The following is a 22,842-nucleotide window of genomic DNA, read 5'->3' as shown; positions in this document are numbered from 1 at the left end:
ATATGCATAATGAACTCCTACTTCCCTAACCATGGCATACCCGCACACATCAAATAAATATGTGACAAAATTACACCACAGAAAAGGCTTTTTCATATGGGGTGGGAACTTCAACTATGAAAAATGCAGCCCTAGACTCACTGCAACACCAAGCAAACAAGCACACAGGCACTAAACACAATGGTAGACCATCTGGACGTGGTAGATGCATGGCAGGCATTACACTCCACGGATAGATGTTATTCACACTATTCTTGCCCCCACAACCTATACACCAGGATTGATTACCTGTTTATTGACAGATACCAAAAGCCACAAGTTGAATTAACCAGGTTACTGACCAGGTTCCTCACTGTAGTGAACACCTTACTCCTAGTCCACAGTCCCATTTCCTCCATACTTACGGGACATTCCTCCGTCCTGTGGGACGGGACCGGAGCACTTTGTAAAAGCATCAAAATGTTGTCCTTCCTCTCTTTCTACATGGGGCCGTAACCCCGCCCATCTTAGCTCCGTCCCGCGCATTGCCCATCAGTCCTTTTCTATCGCGAGGTCAGAGACCGTTTAAACAGTAACAGAGGAACCTTATTAGAGGGGACGGTGGGCGGGCGTATGGAGGAAAGGGGACTATGGACTAGGAGTAAGGTGGTCACTACGGTGAGTAACCTGGTTATACTCCTACGTCCCGTCCCCTTTCCTCCATACTTATGGGAGATTCCCAAGCACTCCTTACAGGAAAACGGGTGGATCGAAAATCCCTTACTGAAAAAGCTTCTTCAGCACAGCCTGGCCAAACTGAGCATCAGATCTGGAGAGGTCCAGACAATGTTTACAAAAAGCTGATGGGGAGGCCCAAGTAAGTGCTTTTGCGATGGTCTCCCAGGGGACATATTTCTGAAAGGCAACCGCGGCTGCCTTGCCCCGCACCAGGTGTGCATGAATACCTTTAGGAGGATGCAGTCCTTGGACAGTGTAAGACTCCGTAATACAGGCAGCCATCCATCTGGAGATGGTCGCCTTAGAGGCCTGCTTACCTTTTGGATTACCAAAAGTCACCAACAGTTGAGAAGAGCTCCTAAATTCCTAAGTTCTGTCCAGATAGAAGTTAAGAGCCCTTCTAACATCCAAACAATGCAGAACCCTTTCCGCTTCTGAAGCAGAGTTCGGGAAAAAGACCAGCAGGGAGATTGATTGATTTAGATGGAAATCAGAGACCACCTTCGGCAGGAAAGAAGGGTTTGTCCATAGGACCACCTAATCCTTGTGAAAAACCAAGAAGGGATGCTCCACCGACAAAGCTGTGAGCTCACTCGCACGCCTTGCTGAGGTAACGGCAACCAAAAAGGACACCTTCCATGACAGGTGCTTGAGGTCCACTGTGGCCATTGGTTCGAAACTTTTATGGCACAACGCCATAAGGACCACATTTAGATCCCATGATGGGTGCGGACTACGAACTGGGGGATAAAGGTGCATCAAGCCTGCAAAATGTCTCTTAACCACTGGATTAGACCGAGAGTAAGAGCAATGGTCCGTAGACAGATAGGCAGATACCGCCGAAAGATAAGTTCTGCATGACAGAACATTAATTTCCCGACTCTGCTAGGTGGGATACAAAAGACAGTACCGTGTCAAGCAGAGATGCCCTTGGGTCCAGTTGTTTTTGTAGACACCAATGACGGAACCTGAACCATTTGCTTCTGTACTGGGACCTTGTCGAGGGTTTCCTGGCTGCCTGAATAATACGCATGTTATCCGCAGACAGGCTAAGATGTTCTAAAGACCTGAACTACGGCACCATCGCGCCAAGCTGAGCAATTGTGGGGAGGGGTGCCACAGCTGTTGCTCCCCTGGTGAAGATCGGGGCTCACCAGTAACTTGATCGGCAGATACACCAACAGGTGTTGAAGTTCTGAGAACCAAAACCTGGCCGGCCACCACGGGGCCATGAGTAGAAGGGAACAGTTCACTGTGTCCTTCAGTTTGCAAATCGTTCGATGAACGAGAGGCAGGAAAGCATAAGTCTCATGTTGTGCCATGGAATCTCGAGAGCCTCTCCCAGAGAGGAGGCTCCAAGCCCGTTTCTGGAGGCATACAGAGGAAGTTTCTCGTTTGCCCCTGTCGCGAAGAGGTCCACTTCCGGGGTGCCCCAACGCAAGAAAATCCATGAGAGGATCTCCACCTTCAATTCCCACTCGTAGCTGACCATCGTCCGCCGACTGAGTCCATCTGCCGTGACATTCAGCTGGCCCAGAATGTGTACTGCAACTAGCCAGACACCATGACGAACCGCCCACTCCCAAATCTGGATGGACAGGTCCACAAGAGGGGGAGACTTGGTGCCCCCTGTTTGCTGATGTAATACATTGACACCACATTGTCCGTGCGGATATGGACCACTCTGTCAGCAATGACCGGCCTGAATGCCTTGAGCGCCAGGAAAATCGCCAGAAGCTCCAGATGATTTATGTAAAGGAGCTTGTCTTGGGCCGACCAAAGGTCCGAGACCTGAAGATCCAACGTCGCACCCCACCCCAGACGGGAGGAGTCCGTCGTGACCGTCACCATTGGGGCGGGGTCTTGAAATCCCACGCCCACCGACGGGTTGCTGAGCGACGACCACCACAGAAGGTCCGCTCTCATGCAATTTGGAATCAAAACCGTCTTGTAGTCAGGATCCACCGCCTGACGCCAAGAGCTCCGAAGAGCCATCTGAGTCCGCCTCATCTTGAGACGGGCAAGAGGAAGAGCCAAAACGCACGAGGCCATGAGGCCCAAAAGTCTCTGGAACCACCAGGCCGACATGCTCTCCAACTGCGCAAACATCTGACACGTTGCCAACAGATCCGCCATTCTGTCCCCGGTCAGGTAAACTCTGCAGTCAATCGTGTTCCAGCAAAAACCCAGGAAAATCAAGTCCTGAGAGGCCGTCATGGAAGATTTCCGCCAGTTCACCGACAGCCCAAAACAGGAGCTGAGGAGAGGCTGAAGATTGCACGCGGCTTTCAGCGGGCAAGGGCTGCGTAACAGCCAATCGTCCAAATACGGATAAACACGGATACCCTGCAGACAAAGATGGGCTGCAATCACTGACATCTTCGTAAAAGACATGTAGTGCTGAGCTGAGGCCAAAAGGAGGCACTCAAAACGCTCCTCTCCCACAGAGAAACGCAGGTATCTCCGGTGTGGATTCCAGATCAGAATATGCATATAGGCATCCTAAAGGTCCACCACGCTGAGCCAATCGCCCATCTGCAAAGAGGACTTTAACTGACCAGGCGTGATCATCTTGAACTTCTCTTGGGGTAGGAAAAGATTGAACTGGGAAAGGTCTAGAATGGTGCAGAGGCCACCATGGTTGGATTTGGGCACCGTAAACAGTCGGGAGTAGAAGCCCTCCCCTCGTTCCCCTAGGGGAATGGGTTCCACTGCTCTGAGATCCAGTAACTTCTGAATCTTGGCCCTGAGGGAGGGCGAACCCGACTGCTGGAAAGGAGGGTTGATGGGTGGGGTAGTGGGAAGGGGTAAGCAGAAGCCCGCCCGAGCGACTGACAAGACCCACTGGTCCTCTGTGATAGTCTGCCACGCCTTCCAATGAAACGCAATGCGTCCTCCCACTGGGGTCTCGTGCGAGTGCAGAGAACCCTCATTTGGTTGGTTTTTCTGTGGCAGCTCCACCTGATCCTGAGGAGGAGGCTGAGGAGTGGGAGAAAAACAGACTGTTGCTGCCTCCGGCAGAAATTTCGACTCTGCGAGATTTCCGATCTAGAAAACCCCTGAAGCCAGAGGAGGGCCGGGACTGTGACAACGGTCTTTGAGTCCTAAAAGGTGGTTTTACCAGGACAGATAAGGACTTGGCGGTCTGGGTGCTATCCTTTGTTTTGGTCAGCTCCACATCCGTTGAGGAATGAAAAAGCTCCTTGCCATCAAACGGCAGGTCCAACACCTTGTCCTGCACATCCTTCGAGAATTTGGTGGCATGCAGCCAAGCCTGCCGAGAGGTATCCACTCCAAGCATAAGGCCCCGAGCCAAAGTGTCAACGTGATGAGCCGCGGCTTCCAGCAGATCCTGAGCCAGGAACCTGGCATACGACAATCCTGCCTTGAAGTCCTAAAGCTTTTCAGCAGGGATGAACTCCAAACTCCGACAGACCTTTCCACATTTTCATATTCGTCCCCGCTAACACCAGTTCTGCATTTGCCTGGCAAAAATCTTCCTCCCAAGGGAGTTGAGAAGCTTATCCTCTTTGACCAGGACCCGAGTAGCTGTCGTCGAAGAGGATGCTGCAGGCCTGGACTGCAATAGTGGCCACAGCCACCACCGTGGAGGAGGGGGGCAGACATGATGCTAAGGCCACCTCTTCCGAAGAATGCAACCTGTAGCGTGCGCCAATTTTCTTATTGAGTAATAGTCCAGAGTGTGGTGTCTCCCAGACTCTACGGACCTCGGCCAAAACATCCTTCTGCAAGAACAAGCCAGTACACTCCGAAGGAGACAAGGTGAACGCCCCTGAAAGCACGTCCTCCTGCGGAGCGGGTGCCTCGGGCACTGGAACATACAACAGGCACATCATGTCCAGCACGCGGTCGTGAAAGGCTCCGATCGAGCAGGGCTGGTCTTCGCTGTCCTGGTCGCCCTGCGTGTCATCCCACAGATCAGGGTCCGGCTGAACCACATCAGGCACCACAACAACCTTGTCCACTGGGGACAACAGAAGCAAGGGTGGAAGAGTAGGGGGAGACCCAACAGGCAAAGGTGTCGTCGGCTGAACCACCGGAGACGCAGGTGGAACCGACAGCGCAGGTGGGCATATCTCCCTGAACAAGCCTTTAAAGTACTCCTTCATGGGGTCGGAACGCATAGGTTTTTGAAACCTGCCGAAAAAGGCGTCCTCCGCCGACGACTTTGGAGCAGCCGGAGGAGGTCTCTCATGAGGAGGGTAATTCCAGGGACGCAGGGGAGAGGGTTGCCAAGAAGGCCCATCCCCAGAGGTGTCCACATAAATCAAAGACGCCGACGGCAGAAAGACATTGTGCAGAAGGGGCATCCGGGTGTTCCAGTCAAACTGGACGAAACGGATGTGCACAAGGAAACCGATGTTCACCTACAGGGCCAACCCCTATACCTAAGGCCGATGGCGTAGTTGTAAGGGATGTATCCAAAATGGCCACCGTGGTCTTGGCAGGAACGGACGCCATTTTGTCGGCACCTGAGGAGAACTGCGACACGTGTGGAAGTGAGGCAGGGGTCCCCACAGGTGGGTCAGGGGTCTTCATTTTAGCCCAAACACAAGGAACCTCCGCCGAGCCGGTACTGTGTGGCCTAGGATGTTTTTGCGACATGCTAATAGCCAAACTAGCCTTCTCTGGAAGGACCTCGGCACTGCCGGTAAAGGAGGAATTACGGTTCAACACCTCACTCCTTGCCCCCTCAACAGTTCTGGAGTCACCGTAAGAGTGGGAACGATGAGGAACACCTTTCACCAGCAAGGCCTTAACAGGCCTCTCAGAACTGTTGGTCACCTTAGCCTTTAAGCGAGGGACCTCGGACCAGAGTCCGGTAAAAACCTCTTCACGCCGGGCCTCGAACTTCCGTTCGGTATCAAAAAGCGCTGCCGATGCCTGGGGGCACGCCCCGGTACTTTTGAGGGAAGCTCCAAACAAGGAGGCCTCGGAGCGAGCTCCGGTGCCCACGACTCAGTAGAACTAGGTCTACAAACAGCCCCCACAGGAGGGGCCAGGGATTGTGATCCGGTGTCAACAGGCCCCTTACGCAGACCCTCAGAGAAAACTCTGGTACACTTTTTAGGCCCATACAGCACCTCAGGGCAAGCCCCGGTAACAGAGCCCTTGACGCTCCTCCCAGACCGGGAAGACCCTGGGAAGGAGTCCCACAGCCGGGGTGCCCTAAAAAGTAAAGTACTTACCGGGCGTTTCTTCTTTTCGTCAATGAAGGATTGAAAATGCGTAGGAGGAGTGCGCTGACAGACCCCCTCACTTCGTTATAACCGACGTTGAAGTGCCCGGACTGAAAGGGAATCGCAATAAAAACACAAGTCCCACCGGTGGTCAGGACCCAACAAAGAGGATGGGGATCCGCCTTAGCGAAGCATCGCTGACAGGAAGAACAATTCAGGAAGTCTAGCTGAAACGGCATAGACGGACTACGACGGGATCGCTAGCGAGAGCCAGAGAGGAGGAAAACTGGAAGAAAAAACCTTCTGCAGGTGCAAGTGCTGTAAAGTGATTTCAACCCGCACTCCACCTAAGACAATGCCTAGCGTGTGATGCACAGCTGGAACCGTTAATTATATATTTTTATCTATAAGTTCTTTTATTTCTGAATGATGTACCCTTATATCACGCCCCTCTCTTTGAATCCCCCCCGGTCTCACTGAACCAGGATACAGGCTGTTTTGTAAAGTTAAAAGATTTATTTTATGGATTTGCACAATATATATCACACTATTTAATATTTATACAATGATCACCAATGGGGTGATGTTACAATCAACAATCTCTTTAATCAGAAGGACTATAGATAGGAAGAATAATGCAGCATAGAATAATACTTTATGTGGGTTCAGTCAAATGCAACATCACTCGTTCCCCCTGCACACTACTCAATCCCCCCAATATCCAAGATAAAGAGATGGAAGGAGAGAAAACAGGTTTCAGGAATATAAACTCAACAAATACAGTTTCAATCCCAATTTCCCCCAGCAAACTCAGAGAAAACAAGAATGATTGCAAACAGGTCAAATGCTTTTGAATGTGGCTTTGAATGAATGGGTAAAAACACTGCAAAATTGATTTAATTCACTAAATTGGGATTCAAAACTAGTGTGAGCCGCTTTGTATAGGTTCATATAAACTCTAGCAATGATTATTGAGTCACTAGCAGATTGAAAACTGAATTCGGAGGTCGGATGCAAAGAACAGCTGTTTTACACTTGATGAAATTGAGCCAAATGAAAAATTTGCAGCAAACTTTTCCGCGCGCGAGAAGCGATATTGCGGGAAAACTAGAAGGAGTTAGAATGCGGTTTTGGATTCGTTGGAAAGCTGAGGATGATAGCTTCAATTTCAAAAGAGTCAAAATTTGTAAACGAGGTTGCGGTTTTTTTAAAATTACAAACAAGTTTCTTATACTAGGGAGTCTAAGATACAAGATACCCAACGGTACAGCCACCAGATCAGTGACGCCTCCGTCTGGCTTTTGCCCGCCAAGACACTTGTCTTTCTTCAGCAAATATATTAGCGCAAAGATGATATTATCACTACCATTACCAAAGGACTATAGGAATGAGAGAAAGATTCAGGAAAGACAAAAGATTTTCTACAGTGCAGTTCTGGATATGATCGAATGGGTTTGGATAGGATTACTTATGGAAAAGGTACTTGCTAGGGACAATTCTATGCTATAGATACTCACTACTACTGTTTGGAATGGACCCGTCAGGGATCTGGTCAAATATTTCTGGACTGGAATTCCGCTAGCCCACCGGACAGGATTCAGGGCGCTCGGATTCTGTACTCAGCACGGCACTCTGGACACTGCACGGCCCTCTGGACTGGATCCGACGGGTTGGTTCTGGTTCACAGCTATCTGGTTATAGCTCTGCTCTACTGGTTTGGATCTCTGGATTCTAGCAAGAGTTCTTGGCAAGAAAGCAGAAACAGCACAGCCAGGCTGTTCTTCTTGGTGTGCCCCTTGGAAGTATGGGGTAAAACCTGGTTTCAGGATTTTAAAAGGCCAAGCAGAGAAGGGTTCAGCTTTGGAATTGGGCCCCTCTGCTTTCAAAAGTTCTGGAGCCTTGGATATGGGTTTCTCCTGCAAAGTGCTTCGCCAGCAATCAGTTGATGGGTGAACATGAGTGTCTTTCTAGGTCCTAAACTGTCTAAGTATTTCCCAAAGGGGTGGGTAGGCTGAATTATACTAGGCACACCCACTAGGAATCCTATTGGTTAGGGTCTGTCCTCTCCTGATTTGAGAAGAAATTCTGGTATCACGATGATGCTGTATTTTACAACCCAGGGAGGACCTCCTCTTTGTTTCTGCATAGTAAATCTATTTTTCATATGAAGCATATTTACAATATTACCAACTTGCTAGAAAATAAATAACATTTACATCACAGATTTAGTGGAGCAAGTATCCGTCCGAGTTCCATCTCGGTGAGAGCTTTAGTTCAGATTTGACCGTTTTTTGCGCTTTTGGTTGGGTACCCAATATCAGATTTGTCCACATTTTTATACATATATGCGCGTGACATCTGGGCATAATCCCGTCAAGTTTCATATTTCTAGCATCATCACAATTGCTAGAAAACCACAAATTCCGTAGTCATGTCCCTGAACATAGCACAGTCCTGTATAGTTTCAAAATGTGACTAGGATTTTCATGTTAACACTATATTTTACAGATTTTTACAATTTTGCACAGTTCTCTGTGAGTCTTTCAAAGATACTTTTTGTGGTTTAAGGATACACATATCTGTCTGGTCCGCCCCCAAAGTTTTGCTGGGCCAAGAGCAATCCAGGCCTCTCTTCCTGCTGGCAGGAGTTCTTGTTGACACTTTAATTTGCATACCCTTTCAATCCAGGAAGCTTTTTTTGTTTCTCCTCAGAGAAACAGAGCAAAATCTCCTCCCCCCTCCATTAACATCCAACTGAGAGTTCCTGCCCTTTTGGTGGGAAGGAGAAGGGTGGTGTGTTTCCCAGTGGGGGGAAGCTTCTTTGAAGTTTTGCTGAATCAAGTTACTTTAAGGCAAATTGTTACATTGTTCTCTGTTGAAATTAAAGTTACAATTTTAAAAACAGGCAAACATATCTCCAATTCCAGTCTTTTTCAACATAGAAATTAAATAGTGGCAATCTATATTGCTTTTGATGACAAGTCACTTCTTTTCAACAGTTTGACTTTAATGTACAAGTTTAAACTGCCAGTGTACCCTCCAGTTCCCCACATAGCAGTGAAAGTACTGCAAGATAATAATTTACTGAAAATTCATTCGTGCAACTGCAAAATAATGGGAGCCCACGCCTAACTTTGTCAGATTACTCAACTTCTACCTTTGTATTCAAAATACACACTAGCCAAGATTAAGCCTCAGTAGAAGAGCGGGAAGCTCGAAACACGTGTCAGGCTGCACCAATTCTGATTAAAACCACTCATTTAATTTGCAATTGCTTATTATTCTATGTGTGTGCGCAGTTTGAGAGCAAACCCTTTCTTTCTCTAATTCCAATTTCCAGTGGGAATTTGGCAGGCTCCTACTCAAGCTCTCAGCCGCAGCCCTATCACAGCCACATAAGTTACCGTTCTATGCGCTGTATCCTGCTGGCCTTTTCTGCCACTTTTTCTTCATACTTTAATGACAGCTTTGATACAGGCAGCCAGTAATGCGCCCATATCTGACATTTTCCCAGGCAAACACCTTTTTAATGTGGATATTCTCTGATAGATTCTGCTTTTCCTGACATAATGAGCTTATGTGGATTCCTTAAATAAGGTGATGGTTAACACCCATCAAGGATGTTGGATCTTTTCTGATGTTTGGGAACCATTATTTTGCTATTTCAACAGCCAAAGAAAAACGGATTTCAGAGCACCTCTGGGTTTCCTTGCAATTAAGCACTGCGCCTTTCAGTAGTTTAAATTCTCCCTCTGTGGGTAGCCCAAATGTCAGGTTTTGGCAGTGTGGTCTCCTGTTCTACCACTGACACAGGCAAAGCAGATTGGCATCCAATTTTTCCGGTTTCACTGCGCACTTCTCAGCGGTTATAGCGCGCACAGGGCTTTTTGCGACCATTCTGTTGGTTCTGGTGAAAACAGCACACAGTGATATCGCAGGGCAGAGCCTAGTGGGTCGATACATCCCACAGTGCGTCCAGTCTTAAACGAGCAGAGAAAAGGACTGATGGGCGATGGGCGGAGCTAAAATGGGCGGGGTTACAGCTGCGTGCAGTACCACGTGTAAAAGAGGGACTAACATGTTTGCAAAATTTTGATGCTTTTACAAAGTGCTCCGCTCCAGTCCCACAAGACGGAGGAATGTCCCATAAGTATGGAGGAAAGGGGATGGGACGTAGGAGTATCCTAGGATACCGATTGTTGAAGCTTGAGACACGGTCCGTTTAAGGGTGCTTCTGGATGGATGTTTAATATGAATTCTGGTAATATCTAAATGTTCACAGTTGACTACAAAGTAATTTTAAACAGTTAATACTCGCAACAGGTGCCCATTGTTGCCTATCAAACTGAGCAAAAGCATCCAATAAGATCAAGAAATGTAAAAAATACTTGCAACTTAAGTGTGCATAACCATTTGTTACCGAAGACATCAATTGTACTACAATAGGCAAGGAATGAAGCACATTAACATTAAGCAACTACCTGGTCATACTCCAGTGCTCCAGGGTAAAGGGGCCATCCAAGAAATAGCTCTGCAATCACACACCCAAGCGACCACATGTCGATGGCTTCACAAAACGGCAAACCCAAAATAATTTCTGGCGCTCTGGAAAAGAAAAAATTAAATGTTATAAAGACAGAAATATACATAACTGCCCCACCCAACTTAATAAACTACATGCCTGCAACTCACATCAAGATACATTTAATCAATGAACAAGTACAACTCAGCCTAGAAATTAATTTTACAAGCCTTAATGCATAAACACAATTTGCTGTGCCCATTCTACTACATGCTTCATCCATGTGCAGTGCGTCATTCATGTTAACGACTACACTCAGAGGAAGGGCCATCCAAAAACACTTTTCAATGTGATTGAACATTGGCGAGAGAATACAAGGCAAGATATACTTTTAGGATATTGATTCTCCAGTACCATCAGTTAAAAATAAAACCAAACGCGACTCAAAGCAAAAACTACGAAAATAACCCTTCACTAAAATATGTGCTTAAAGGGACAGAAACACATTATTGCTGGCTTACGCAAACCGGTTCTCTGAAGAAAAGAAAAGGGACAGTTTTAAATGATTACATTATGGTTTAGAAAAGGTATACTACAAATAGAGCACCAACTTCAAGAACACCCCAGTCAACACTAAACATATGCCCAGTACGAGGTGTAATGTTCAATTGTCACCTATGAAATTAATGTTAATCACAAGGATGAATACAGCTTTGACTGTCCATAGGTTTGATGCTTCCTAATTGCCATAGGAAAATGTGCAGTCCCAACAGTGAATGCTTTTATACCAAAAGTGCTCAGTTGGGGGGTTAGTTTTGAAATCCTTTTCATAGAAGACGCATATTATGAAATAGGTTATTTTGAGCCCTAATACAAATGCGTCTACATCAATGTAGTCTCATGGCTAAGATTAAGCTTGCTAATGGGTCTGGCCAGTAATGAAACACAGTTTAGCCATTATCACCCCAAAAAGATCAGGGATCCTAAGGACCAGGTGATTTTTGGGTGGTACAAAATGGGACATGGGGACCCTTCAGCCAGTTCTGAAAAAGTCAGTTTAAAAAAACATTTTTAGCCAGGGCTTCACGCAGAGCTCCTCTTCAATTTCTATGGCATTCATGGTTGCTCAGGAGAAGAGGGCTGATGATGACGGTGGGGATATTTTGTTGGGGTGCAGATCAGAGTCCTATGGAGTTTTTTTGTGGGATATGATGTGGGGGAGAGGAGAACAGCAGGAAGGTGGCAAAAGCAGTGTTGGGGGCTGTAGAGGTCTGCAAACCAGATCTGTTTGGCTGCTCGCATTCAGACAGGTGTTAACAGAAATTAAGATAAATGTTGTTGGGCAAGGCTCCAATTTAAGATAAGTAACTATTAACAAGTTCAAAACCAACTTTGCCAGTTTCAACCAGCTAGATGGCAGGTACTTCCCAGGGCTTGGCACGTGTGTGCAGAGCATCTGTGCACGTCAGTAGCGTTGCTGCGTAGGTCTGAATTTGTTGACAAGAGACCCGTTATGTTCAGTATCTCGCCCTCAACCTTACTACTTACACAGCCGCTGTTCGGCTGTCCTCATTAGCTTCTAAATTGCACTGGCAGACATGCTCGCAAGTCCATACCAGCCCGAGAGGGCCAGTTTCAGGAATATGATGCAGGCATCTTGAACAGCACACACAGCCAGTGGATTGCAGCACCTGGTTGCAATGCCAAGACTGAATAAAGACTGGCAGAAATGTGTCTAGCATGAGCAGTGCAAGATGAGTTTCCAAAATTGCAATTTGCCATTGGCGAGTGATATTTGAATCTTGCCAAGTAAGAAATGATGTGCAGTATGCATCTATAGAATTGCAGTGGCAAGCAACTTATGGCTGGCTAGTAGCTGTCAACTTGAATGTTTGGCCCCTGTTGAGATGGATTTACAAAATCAGCAGGGGAGTGGATTTTGAGAAGCCACCCTATTATGATGAGCAGGGAAGCCACAGAAGAACGCCAAACCCAATCAAGTTAAGGTAGCAGAGCGGCACGGCATAGTGTCAGAACGGGTGGGAGCGAGGTCTAGAGTTACAAGGAGTCCAAACAGATCAACACCAGTAATTCCAGGTAGACATGCAAGCATAAAAATATAATTATTAGGCATGTAGTTTAAATACTAAGAAAGTAAAACAGGCTCAAGACAGGGGTAGCCTTTGTGCGACTGCCTTCGTGTGGGCAAGAAGTATGGGGCAGCGGCCAATCGGTGGCCGGGTTGGTGCAGCTGAGGAACTCTGTATGCTGCTGGACTGCTGGATCGGCGAACGTCCATCTTGGAGTGGGTTTTCCTCATGGCAGGCAATGGAGGTCGGCTGGATCTCGGCAGGGGAAGTGCTGCGCGTGAGCTGCTGTTGAGTTGCAGATTCAGGCGGTGCAGCGCGGGTAAAAGAGCGGCCGTTCCGCGAATTTGGGAATAAAAATCCTTTCAGGAAGTGGCGTGCATAGGAGCCATCCGGTTTACCTATCTGCTGGAAGATGCATAGGCTCTTTGTAGCACTGCTCCTGCAGTGCTATAGGTGTGAGCTCCTGCTCCAACATGGGGTCGGTGGTCGAATGCAGGAGCCGTAGGAGCCTGGGGCCTCGAACACTGCCCACCGCTCTGCTCCAGGTAAGAGCCGACCTTGCCGCACTGCTCCCCAAAACACTAACTTCTTCTGTCTCGCCCATTAACAATGCACGTGCATAACAGCGTGATCGACTTACTCAAATGGAACTTTGCCTCTGTGTATCCACACACCGGCACTCCCCTAGTAAAGCCTCAAACGCTAACTAATTATGGTTTTATACCATACAATGTATTGCAATGCATAATCTGAATATCTACTCATAGTATGCACAAATACCATACAATGTACTGCCACTGTATTCTGCGCTTCCTGCCTTGATGTAAACAAATACAGCGTCTGTAAGTGTAGACAGGTTACTGTGCCAGATACCTAACACTCACAGTAATCTGATTGCTAGCCACAACTACTGTTCAGATATTCTCAGCACTGCCACTACTGTGTCCAAGCCTCTACTGTTTCCATTGCCACTACTGTGTCCTAGCCTTTTACTGTTCGTATTGCCACTACTGTGTCCTAGCCTCTACTGTTCACATTGCCACTACTGTGTCCTAGCCTCTACTGTTCACATTGCCACTACTGTCTCCTAGCCTCTACTGTTTGCATTGCCACTACTGTCTCCTAGCCTCTACTGTTTGCATTGCCACTACTGTGTCCTAGCCTCTACTGCTTGCATACTGCCCTAGATATAACAGCTTTTCAAGGGGCTTACTGTCCTAGGGCGTATACGCCGGTTAGACTGTTCCATCTTAGATTGTTACATCTATCCAACATGTACACTCTGCCCCCATCATATGCATGTTAGGCACCCTGCACACACTCGATCGCAGTCTAGATCCAGACAGCCACACATACAACAGCAGCCTTAACTCTAACACCATGGACTTCTGCCTAGTCCCTTCCAACATACCACACTTGCAGCCATGCACACCACTACACTGCACTCCGGACAACACAGACTTAGGACCTGCCCTCACCCAATGAACTTTGCCACCATGCCCTCCACCGTCACACTCAGAAACAACCACCTGGGATCAAGGACCATCTTTAGAGCAAACACCAGTCACCGCTGCCCGACAGACACTAGCATTAGCAGCACTAAGGTGCACCACCAGCTTCCCATCCACAATACTTCCAAACAATCCTCCTCGCCGCGTAAAAAAGGAACAACAGCTCTCACTAAAATGAACAACTAACCCCTTCTCTACAAATGCGCTCTACTCAATGTCCGCTCGCTCAACGCCCATGCGTTAAAAGTTAAAGATCTAATCACCAGCCAAGATTTAGACCTAATGGCCATCACAGAAACTTGGCTCCATGAGGCCTCTTGCCCAGCCATCACAACTGCATTTCCCAAAGGTTACTCAATCCTCAGACAAGACAGGCTAGCTAAAACAGGAGGAGGAGTAGCCCTAATATTCAAAGAGAACATATCCATTAAACCCATACCCCACCAGGGAGAAGGAAATATAGACAGAAACATCAAAAAATCTACTAAAACGCTACTCCTAGGAGACATTAATCTAGGCTTCAACGACACCAATGACAAAATGGCCACATCCTTCACGAAGGACCTCAGTGACCTTGGCTTCTCTCAGAAAGTCACGTCTCACACACACACGCAAAAGGTTGCATCCTAGACTGGGTTATTGACCATAACTGCGACACTACCATTGTATCCAATACTGCCCTCCCATGGACAGACCACAACTGCTTACAATTCACCATCCCCATAACTCCATGCGCCAAGCTTACCACCAGCACCGGCTACTTTAGCCAGAAGCGCAAAACAACTCACTGCAGAGAACATCAGTGCCCATCTCACCCGCCCATGCCTAGCACCACCATTCTCACCTGACCCAGTCATACTAGCGGAATTATTCAAAGACACACTGACCAGTGCCATCAACACAGTCGTCCCGTTAGAAAATAAAAAAGGAAAGAAATCATTCCACTCCAATTCCTGGTTCACAGATGTAAAGACTCCGGTGGGGGGTGTCTGTACTTCTGCTCTCTATATGGTAGAAGAGAGGCACAGAAGACCCCAGCCAAGATTCTCTATTCGGTAGCTATGGTCGAGCGATCAAGGCCTAGCTTCTCAGGAGGTGATGCAGGCTGGTTCTTAAGTACAGTGTAGTCCCCAAGCCCCCCACAAAGGAATGTCTGTGATGCTGGAAATGCATCAGAGGGACAGGGCCTCTGAATCATTGTCCTTTACTGCTTTGTATCGTGTGTTCTGTCATGTTTTCTGCCCAGGAGTCCATGTGGGACTCCTGGCAGTGCAGCTCTCTCTTTTGGTTTGGTGAACAGACCCATGGGATACCCTTATGGCACCCATGGGTAGGGGTACAACCCTGTGCCCCTAGTGTATGTTTTTGGGCACCTGTGGGTGGCCCACAGAGCAGGGTATGGGCTGGTGGCAGCTCCATGCTGAATTTGACAGGTGCTCTGGGTGTCCTCCATTTTGGGATACCCAGGCCCTGCCATTGGGATCAGTTGATTCCTGATAGGAAACAAGATGGCCCCTGTGGCCTCTTGCTTTCTATTGCCTGTTACCTTGTTTCCCAAAGTCCTGGGAAGCCCGGTCTCTGTCCCTTCCCCCTGACTGGCTGTTGGGTGGAAGTTCCATATATGGTGTTGTTGTGAAGGCCCAGCTAGACTGACTGGAGCCTTCCCAAGTGACTGTATGTTGTGGGTACCTCCTGTGGGTGGGACCTGGGTGAATGGAGTGTGTGACCAATATACACTCCTTGTTGTGGTTGTCTGGTTTCTGGCATAAGAGACAAAGACTGAGACAGCCCTGCCCGAAACTGGCCTGAATGCAGTGTGTAGTGTTGAATGGCTGGGTACTTGTCCCAATCCACATTCCTTGTTGTGAGTGTCTGAAAGGGAGGAGTGTGGCCTGAATGCACTGTGTGCCTGATTGGCTGACTGACGGCATGAATGCCCTTCAGTATGATTGGCTGCTGAGTGTGTGCCAGCAGTGTGGATGAGAGACAGAATAGTATATCTGGGGACCCCTCACCACTGGTAGTTGGTTCAGAAGCAGCCAGAAGTTCAGGAACGTTCAGAAGCGTTCAGGAACGTTCAGAAGCGTTCAGAAGCGTTCAGAAGCGTTCAGAAGCGTTCAGAAGCTGAGTCTCCACTCTAAGAGTAACTGGAACTGCTGATCCTCGACGCCCAGCTGGAAGAAGAAGACTTGCTGTTGCACTTGCTTCAACCGATCTGAAGGCTGCCGAATTCGTCGAGGACTGACCCGAGAGAGGACCTGGTAAGGCGCCCTCTTCCCGTGCTCCGAGGGACCATCGAGCACTGCTCCATCTTTGCCGAAGCGCCCTGGAGGACAGACCCTCGAAAGGCTGCCGACCCGAGACGGGACCGCCGAGGAGATCGAAGTGAAGCACCCGGACATCGCCGCTGTCGAAGTCCATTGCCGTCGACCAGGGTTCGCAGGTTTGTGTAACCGCTGGAGGCCCGTCGAAGTCGTGTTGCCCAGCCGTGGGAACCACTTGACGCCGTGCCGCCGACGACCGGAGCCGTCCGCTCCTTTGCCTAAGGACATTCGAATCGAAAGACTCCCTCGTCCGCACCGTCGACCGCTTTATCCTGCCGGAGAAAGTCGAGGACGACCAACGCGCCGAGGAGAAACCTGCAGGTGGGTTTCCGGCCACCCGAAGACCACAAAGACTCGAACGACTCGACGCCCTTGCTGGGCCTCCGTCTCCACAATCTTTGCGGTCCAGAACTATTGTCACTGAGGTGCCCCGCACGCCTCTGCCTTGCAGGACGCCGACGCTCCGACGCCGACGAGCACCGCTCGGATGAAGCTGCCGCCTCATCGACGCCGTTCTACCCTGTTTGTCGACGGACGTTCGACGCCCGTGCCTCCCACTTGAAAGGGAAGGCATTAAAGAAGGGCCGTCGATTCCCCGCCGCCGAACGCCGAGTTCCTCGACGCCTCTCGACGATCCGTGACTCCCGCTTGAAAGGGGGTCGCTCAAGAAGGATCTGTCGACGCCTCTTCGAAGAACTCGACTCCACCAGGTACATTGGGGGGGTAAAAACATTATAGGAGGGAATAAGACTTACAGAACAATATATGGACTGGGCTTGTGCTATATCTTTATTTTACAGGTTGCCCAGGTGGGGGGGATCTCCACACAGAACTGTGTCTAGCGGTAGGGGGCAGTATTCTGCCTATTGCTAAAAAATCTTATTTTCTCTCCTCTCTCTATTGCTGGTTTCACTCTATTGATCTGTGTGACATTGTTACAGTATTGTTGATGCACTTTAATGAGATCTAATACAAAGGGTGGTACCACTTTAGAATTGTATATATTTGCCATTGTTGATTTTCTTAAGTACAAAGTGAGTTATTATGATAAGTGTACACCTGCACTGCCTCCCTGGCAACACCTGCACCTGGGGACTTTTTTCTGTATCTCTACAGTCCCCCTACCAGCACCTATGTCTGCACTTAACTTGCACTGGCCACCAGCTAGCCGCTTTCTATTTATCTTATTTGTTCTACTATCCCATGTACTGCACTTCCCCTCTCCCTTCCCCCACGCACTTTTGCCTTTTCCCCTTCTCTTGCGCAATCTGAATGTCACCTGGCCTAGTAAGATCGTCGTCGGTCTTCCCTTTATTCCCCCTCCCTTGTCTCGTCACGCCTTGAAACACTGTGTATAGGTGCGTTATAAATGCCATATCATATCAGTGAAATTAAATGTTTTGCGAAGGATCACACACTTTGGTTAAGGGGTGGAACGCAGTCTGCAATTAGCCATTTGACATAATCTCAGCTCTAGTTGATACAGAAGTGCTAATGTTTGGATGCTCTATTTTAGGAGACTCCAACCTTTGGCTTTGCAGATGGTTTGAACTACAATTCCCATCAGTCCAAGCCAGCATAGTGAACGGCAAGAGGTCATGGGAGTCGTAGTACAAAACATCTGGAAAGCCACAGGTTGCTTACACTTGCAGTCTAGATAATAAGATGAAAATAACGAGCTATTTTACACAAACCACATAAGCCAAGCCGCCAAAATATAGTTATAGACCCATGCAGAGGGAAAAAAAAGGGTACGATTGGAGCTTTCCCCATAGCAAATGGAAGACTACAGTTTAGCAAGCAAAGTAATGGGAGCCAAAACAGATATCATCTGGGTCTTACAATAATAGCATGTTCAGGACTGAAGTCGAGGTTACACGCGGGTGGTCAACGTGCACCCACTTTTTCAGAGGGTGCACAACACCACCCCACCTCCAACCCCACCCCCGCACCCCCCCCCAGGTGTTTTACACACAGCCTCTAAAATAGGACACTGGCTGTCTTTTTCAAAGTTTCTTACTTTAAGTGCGACTTGGGGATATGAATTAGTGTCACCAAGTTCAAAGGCCGGACACTTCACCACAGCTCCATTTAGCGTGTGAAAAATAACAAACTAAAGGTGAAATGTCATATTTTGGGAGTGCAGTGTTAGGACAGTTTTTCTCAAGTCCAACTAATGTCTTCATAAAAACATATCTGAAGCAGTACAAAAGAACAAGTTACTTTCTTACCTGGTAACGTTCTTTCGATGGGATGGTCCGACGACGTATTCCATATCAATGACATGTAATCACCACAGCTGTGCTGCTTCGGAAACTTTTTCGGCGTCTGCGTCCGGCGTCGATGACGTCGATGCGCCGCCGTCGAGGACCTCCTCCGACGTCCGACGTCATCCGATGTGATAAGTAGGACGCACGACGCCAGTAGCCTCAGTTGTAGTTTTTTCCCCCAGAACGTGTGACATTAGTCAACTGCCAGTCCGACACAAAGCCTTGCGGAACGTAAGCTGCAATCGCAACAGAAATTCTGCAGCGGGGAAGGCAGGGTGGGAGCGATATGGAATACGTCGTCGGACCATCCCATCGAAAGAACGTTACCAGGTAAGAAAGTAACTTGTTCTTCGAGGGGATTGGGTCCTCCGACGTATTCCATATCAATGACAGACTCCCAAAGCAGTACCAAATCAAGGAGGAGGGAAAGAATTTAGAAACAAAATTTAGAATAGCCAATCAAATAGCAGAGCAAAGGACCGCCTTGCCAAAGGCCAGATCCTGCCCTCTGATGGAATCGAGGGAATAATGCCGTACAAATGTATGTACTGAAGCCCAGGTGGCAGCATCACAGATGTTGCGAATAGGAACACCCCTCTGCAGGGCAGTAGATGCAGCCACGCCCCTGGTAGAATGGGCCCGCAAGCCAGCCGGTGGGTCCTTACCCGCCAAGCGGTAACACTCCGAGATGGCCAAAATAATCCAGCGTGACAAAGTCTGTTTCGTCACAGCTTGCCCCAAGCGCTTACCAGCGTAACCAATAAAGAGTTGATCGTCCACTCTGACCCGGGACATGCGAGAAACATAAAAGCTCAAAGCTCTCCTAGGATCAAGCCTATGGAGCCTCTCCTCTTCCTTACCAGGATGCGGAGGAGGACAGAAAGCCGGAAGAACAATCTTCTGGGCCAAATGAAATTCCGTCACTACCTTTGGAAGAAAAGAAGGATGAACTCGAAGGACAACCCTGTCCTTGTGAAATACAGTGAAGGGTGGCTTAACAGAAAGTGCCTGTAACTCACTCACTCTGCGAGCGGAAGTAACCGCAACTGGAAACGCAGTTTTCAAAGTCAACAGTCTCAAAGGGCAAGAATGTAAAGGCTCAAACGGAGCACCCATAAGAAACCTAAGAACAAGGTTTAAATCCCAACCGGGCACCAGGAAAGGCGACGGAGGGAACACATTAGTGAGCCCTTTCAGAAACTGTGAAATTAAAGGGATTTTAAAATAAGAACATTCTTCAGATGAGCGCTTAAAGATGGACAGCGCCGCCAGGTAACCTTTAATGGTACCCACTTGCAAGCCCCTGTGGGCCAAAGAAAGCAAAAAGGACAGAACCATGGGGATGTCACATGCAAAAGGATCCACATTCTGAACTCTGCACCAGTCGCAGAACTTACGCCAACGGCAACGGTACAGAGACTTAGTTGCGGGCCTTCGGGCCGAAAGCAACACCTCCATCACGTCTACAGGGAGGTCCCAATCCTTATACCTCAACCTTTCAGAAGCCAAGCGTGAAGGTTGAGGGATCCGACCTCTGGATGGAGAACCTGACCCCCCTCCCGTGAGAGCAGATCGTCTCGGTAGGGAAGACGACGTGGAGGGCAGATGGACAAGTCGAGAAGGTCCGGGTACCACGTCCTCCGAGCCCACGCCGGAGCAATGAGGATCATCCGGGAACCGAACTTCCGCAACCTCCGCAGCACTTGCGGGATGACGGGGACTGGAGGAAACGCGTACAGCAGCGGGAATGACCACTCCACCACAAACGCGTCGCCCAAGGCTCCTTTCGGAGGAAATTCCCGCGAGCTAAACCTCTCGCACTTCCGGTTGACACTGGAGGCGAAGAGATCCACTTGAGGGGTCCCCCAAAGGGCGAAGATCTCCAGGAGAATCTCCTGAGCCAACTCCCACTCGTGAGAGATCGCGCTCTGCCTGCTCAGAGCGTCCGCCGTCACGTTTTCGTCTCCGGCCAGATGAACTGCCGAGATCGAAACTTCCTGCCGGATGGCCCAGAACTCGAGCTGCATCGCCTCCCTGCACAGAGGAAGTGACCCTGCCCCCCCCTTTTTGTTGAGGTAGTGCATGGCCACAGTGTTGTCCGTCATGATCAGGACAGCCTTTCCTCGCACAGTCGGCAGAAAAGCCTTCAGGGCTAGCCTGACGGCCCTCAGCTCCAACAGATTGATATGGAGTCTGGACTCCGACGGAGACCAACGACCGCTGACTGTCAGCCCGTTGGCATGAGCTCCCCATCCCGTGAGGGATGCATCCGTCACGATCGTCACCTCCGGCCAGGGTAGCCAAAACGGAGCCCCCTTCATCAAGTTGCCTTCGACAGCCCACCACAGAAGGTCCCGGGCGACCGAGGGCGGCACCTGAACCGGGTCCGACATCCTGCCGGAGGACTGCGACCATTGCGTCTTGAGTGCCCACTGCAAAGATCTCATCCGCAGGCGAGCCTCTGGCACCAGAAGAATGCAGGATGCCATGAGGCCGAGCAACCTCAAGAACTCGAACGCCGGGAGCGTCTGGGCATGCTGAAACTTGTGCACCATCTGCTGAATGTGAAGAGCCCTCACCTGGGGAGGAAAACACTGCCCCAGGGAAGTGTCGAGCACTGCTCCGATGTACTGGAGCCTCTGCGTTGGCGTCAAATGGGACTTCTTTAAATTGAGGGAGAAGCCCAGCCTGTGAAGGGAGTGGCAGGCGACGGACAGATGATCCAGGACTTGCTCGGGAGAGCTCCCCCTGATCAACCAATCGTCCAGGTAGGGGTAGACGTGAATCCCCCCTTGCCTGAGATGCGCTGCCACCACCACCATGAGCTTGGTGAAAACCCTCGGGGCGGAGGTCAAACCGAACGGCAGGACCCGAAACTGAAAGTGCGAGTCGCCAACCGCTAACCTCAGGTACTTCTTGTGCTTGGGATGGATCGGCACATGGAAGTAAGCATCCTTGAGGTCGAGTGACACCAACCAGTCCTGAAGCTGAAGGGCCTGGAGGACTTGAGAGAGAGTAACCATCTTGAACTTGTCCTTCCTGAGGAGTTTGTTCAAACCGCGCAAGTCCATGATGGGTCTCAAACCCCCGTCTTTCTTCGAAACCAAAAAATAAGGGGAATACCATCCCTTGTTCCTCTCCGCTACAGGCACCAGTTCTATGGCGCCTTTCTCCAGCAGGGCTTGAATTTCCTGCGCAAGGAGCGGATCCGGACTCTTCAAAGAGAGGTTCCCCGGTGGATTGTCGCGAGGCCTGTGCCGAAAGGGAAGACAGTAGCCGTGGGAAATGATCTCCAGAACCCACACATCTGAAGTAATGGCACGCCACTCTACAAGATGCTGCGCCAGCCTTCCCCCAACCGGCGAACCATGGTACATGGCCTCATGACTGAGTAGGAGCGGCTGCGGCGTTACCTGAGGGCAAAGAGGCAACTGCCCGAGCGGCCTTGGCACCACGGGTACCTTGTCGTCCACCTCTGGTACCCCTGCGTTGGCCCCTTTGACTGCCAGCTCCTCTCGCTCTACCAAAGGACGAGTAATAGGGAAAGGAGCCACCCCTCCACTGCTGTCCCCTAGGACGAAAAAGCGGAGGTTGGCGAACCGCAGCGCCCAACGACTTCGCTGCAGCTCTTGAGGTCTGCAACCTCTCAAGGCTCTCGTCAGCCTTGCTGCCAAAAAGATGTTCACCATCAAAGGGCATGTTGAGGAGCCGGGACTGCACATCAGGCGCAAACCCCGACTTCCGCAACCACGCAAACCTGCGTATCACGGTGCTCGCCGCCATGGACCTACTGACGCATTCAGCCAAGTCCAAACCCGACTGAACGGACTCACACATGGCATCCTTACCATCCTGGACCATAGCAAGGAAACCATCCCGTTCGACCCCTTCGGGAATATGTTCAGCCGCTAACGCAACACAGTTCCACAGAGTGTGCGTGAAACGCGACAAGGCACAAACGGAGTTGGCCGCCTGAAGCGCCATACCACCAGAAGAAAACACCTTCTTCGCCCAGCCATCAAAACGTTTGTCGTCCCTATCAGGAGGGATGGTAGGGTACGACGCCTGCTTTGCCGGGGCCGTGGCCGCCTGCACCACCAAACTTTCCGGAGTGGGGTGCCTGGTCAAGTAGCAGGGGTCGCCACTGGCTGGACGGTATTTTCGCGACAAGGATCTGCCCACTGCCGGGAGACTCTCCGGAGCAGTC

The 22,842-nt window shown here is 49.5% G+C and overlaps 1 protein-coding gene across 2 annotated transcripts in view; it reads right to left on the bottom strand.

Moving 5' to 3' along the window:
• HIPK3 (homeodomain interacting protein kinase 3) overlaps window positions 1-22,842 on the bottom strand; it is a 754,208-nt gene that overhangs the window by 419,835 nt on the left and 311,531 nt on the right. For both annotated transcript variants that reach the window (XM_069623579.1, XM_069623578.1), the window contains exon 3: window positions 10,400-10,523. In XM_069623579.1, the coding sequence (XP_069479680.1) occupies window positions 10,400-10,523 (124 nt within the window). The remainder of the gene's footprint in view (window positions 1-10,399; window positions 10,524-22,842) is intronic.

The sequence above is a fragment of the Ambystoma mexicanum genome, chromosome 11 (genome assembly GCF_040938575.1).
Source record: "Ambystoma mexicanum isolate Mex_15411 chromosome 11, UKY_AmexF1_1, whole genome shotgun sequence".
NCBI lineage: Eukaryota > Metazoa > Chordata > Amphibia > Caudata > Ambystomatidae > Ambystoma > Ambystoma mexicanum.
This window is presented reverse-complemented; position numbering and strand designations above follow the sequence as displayed.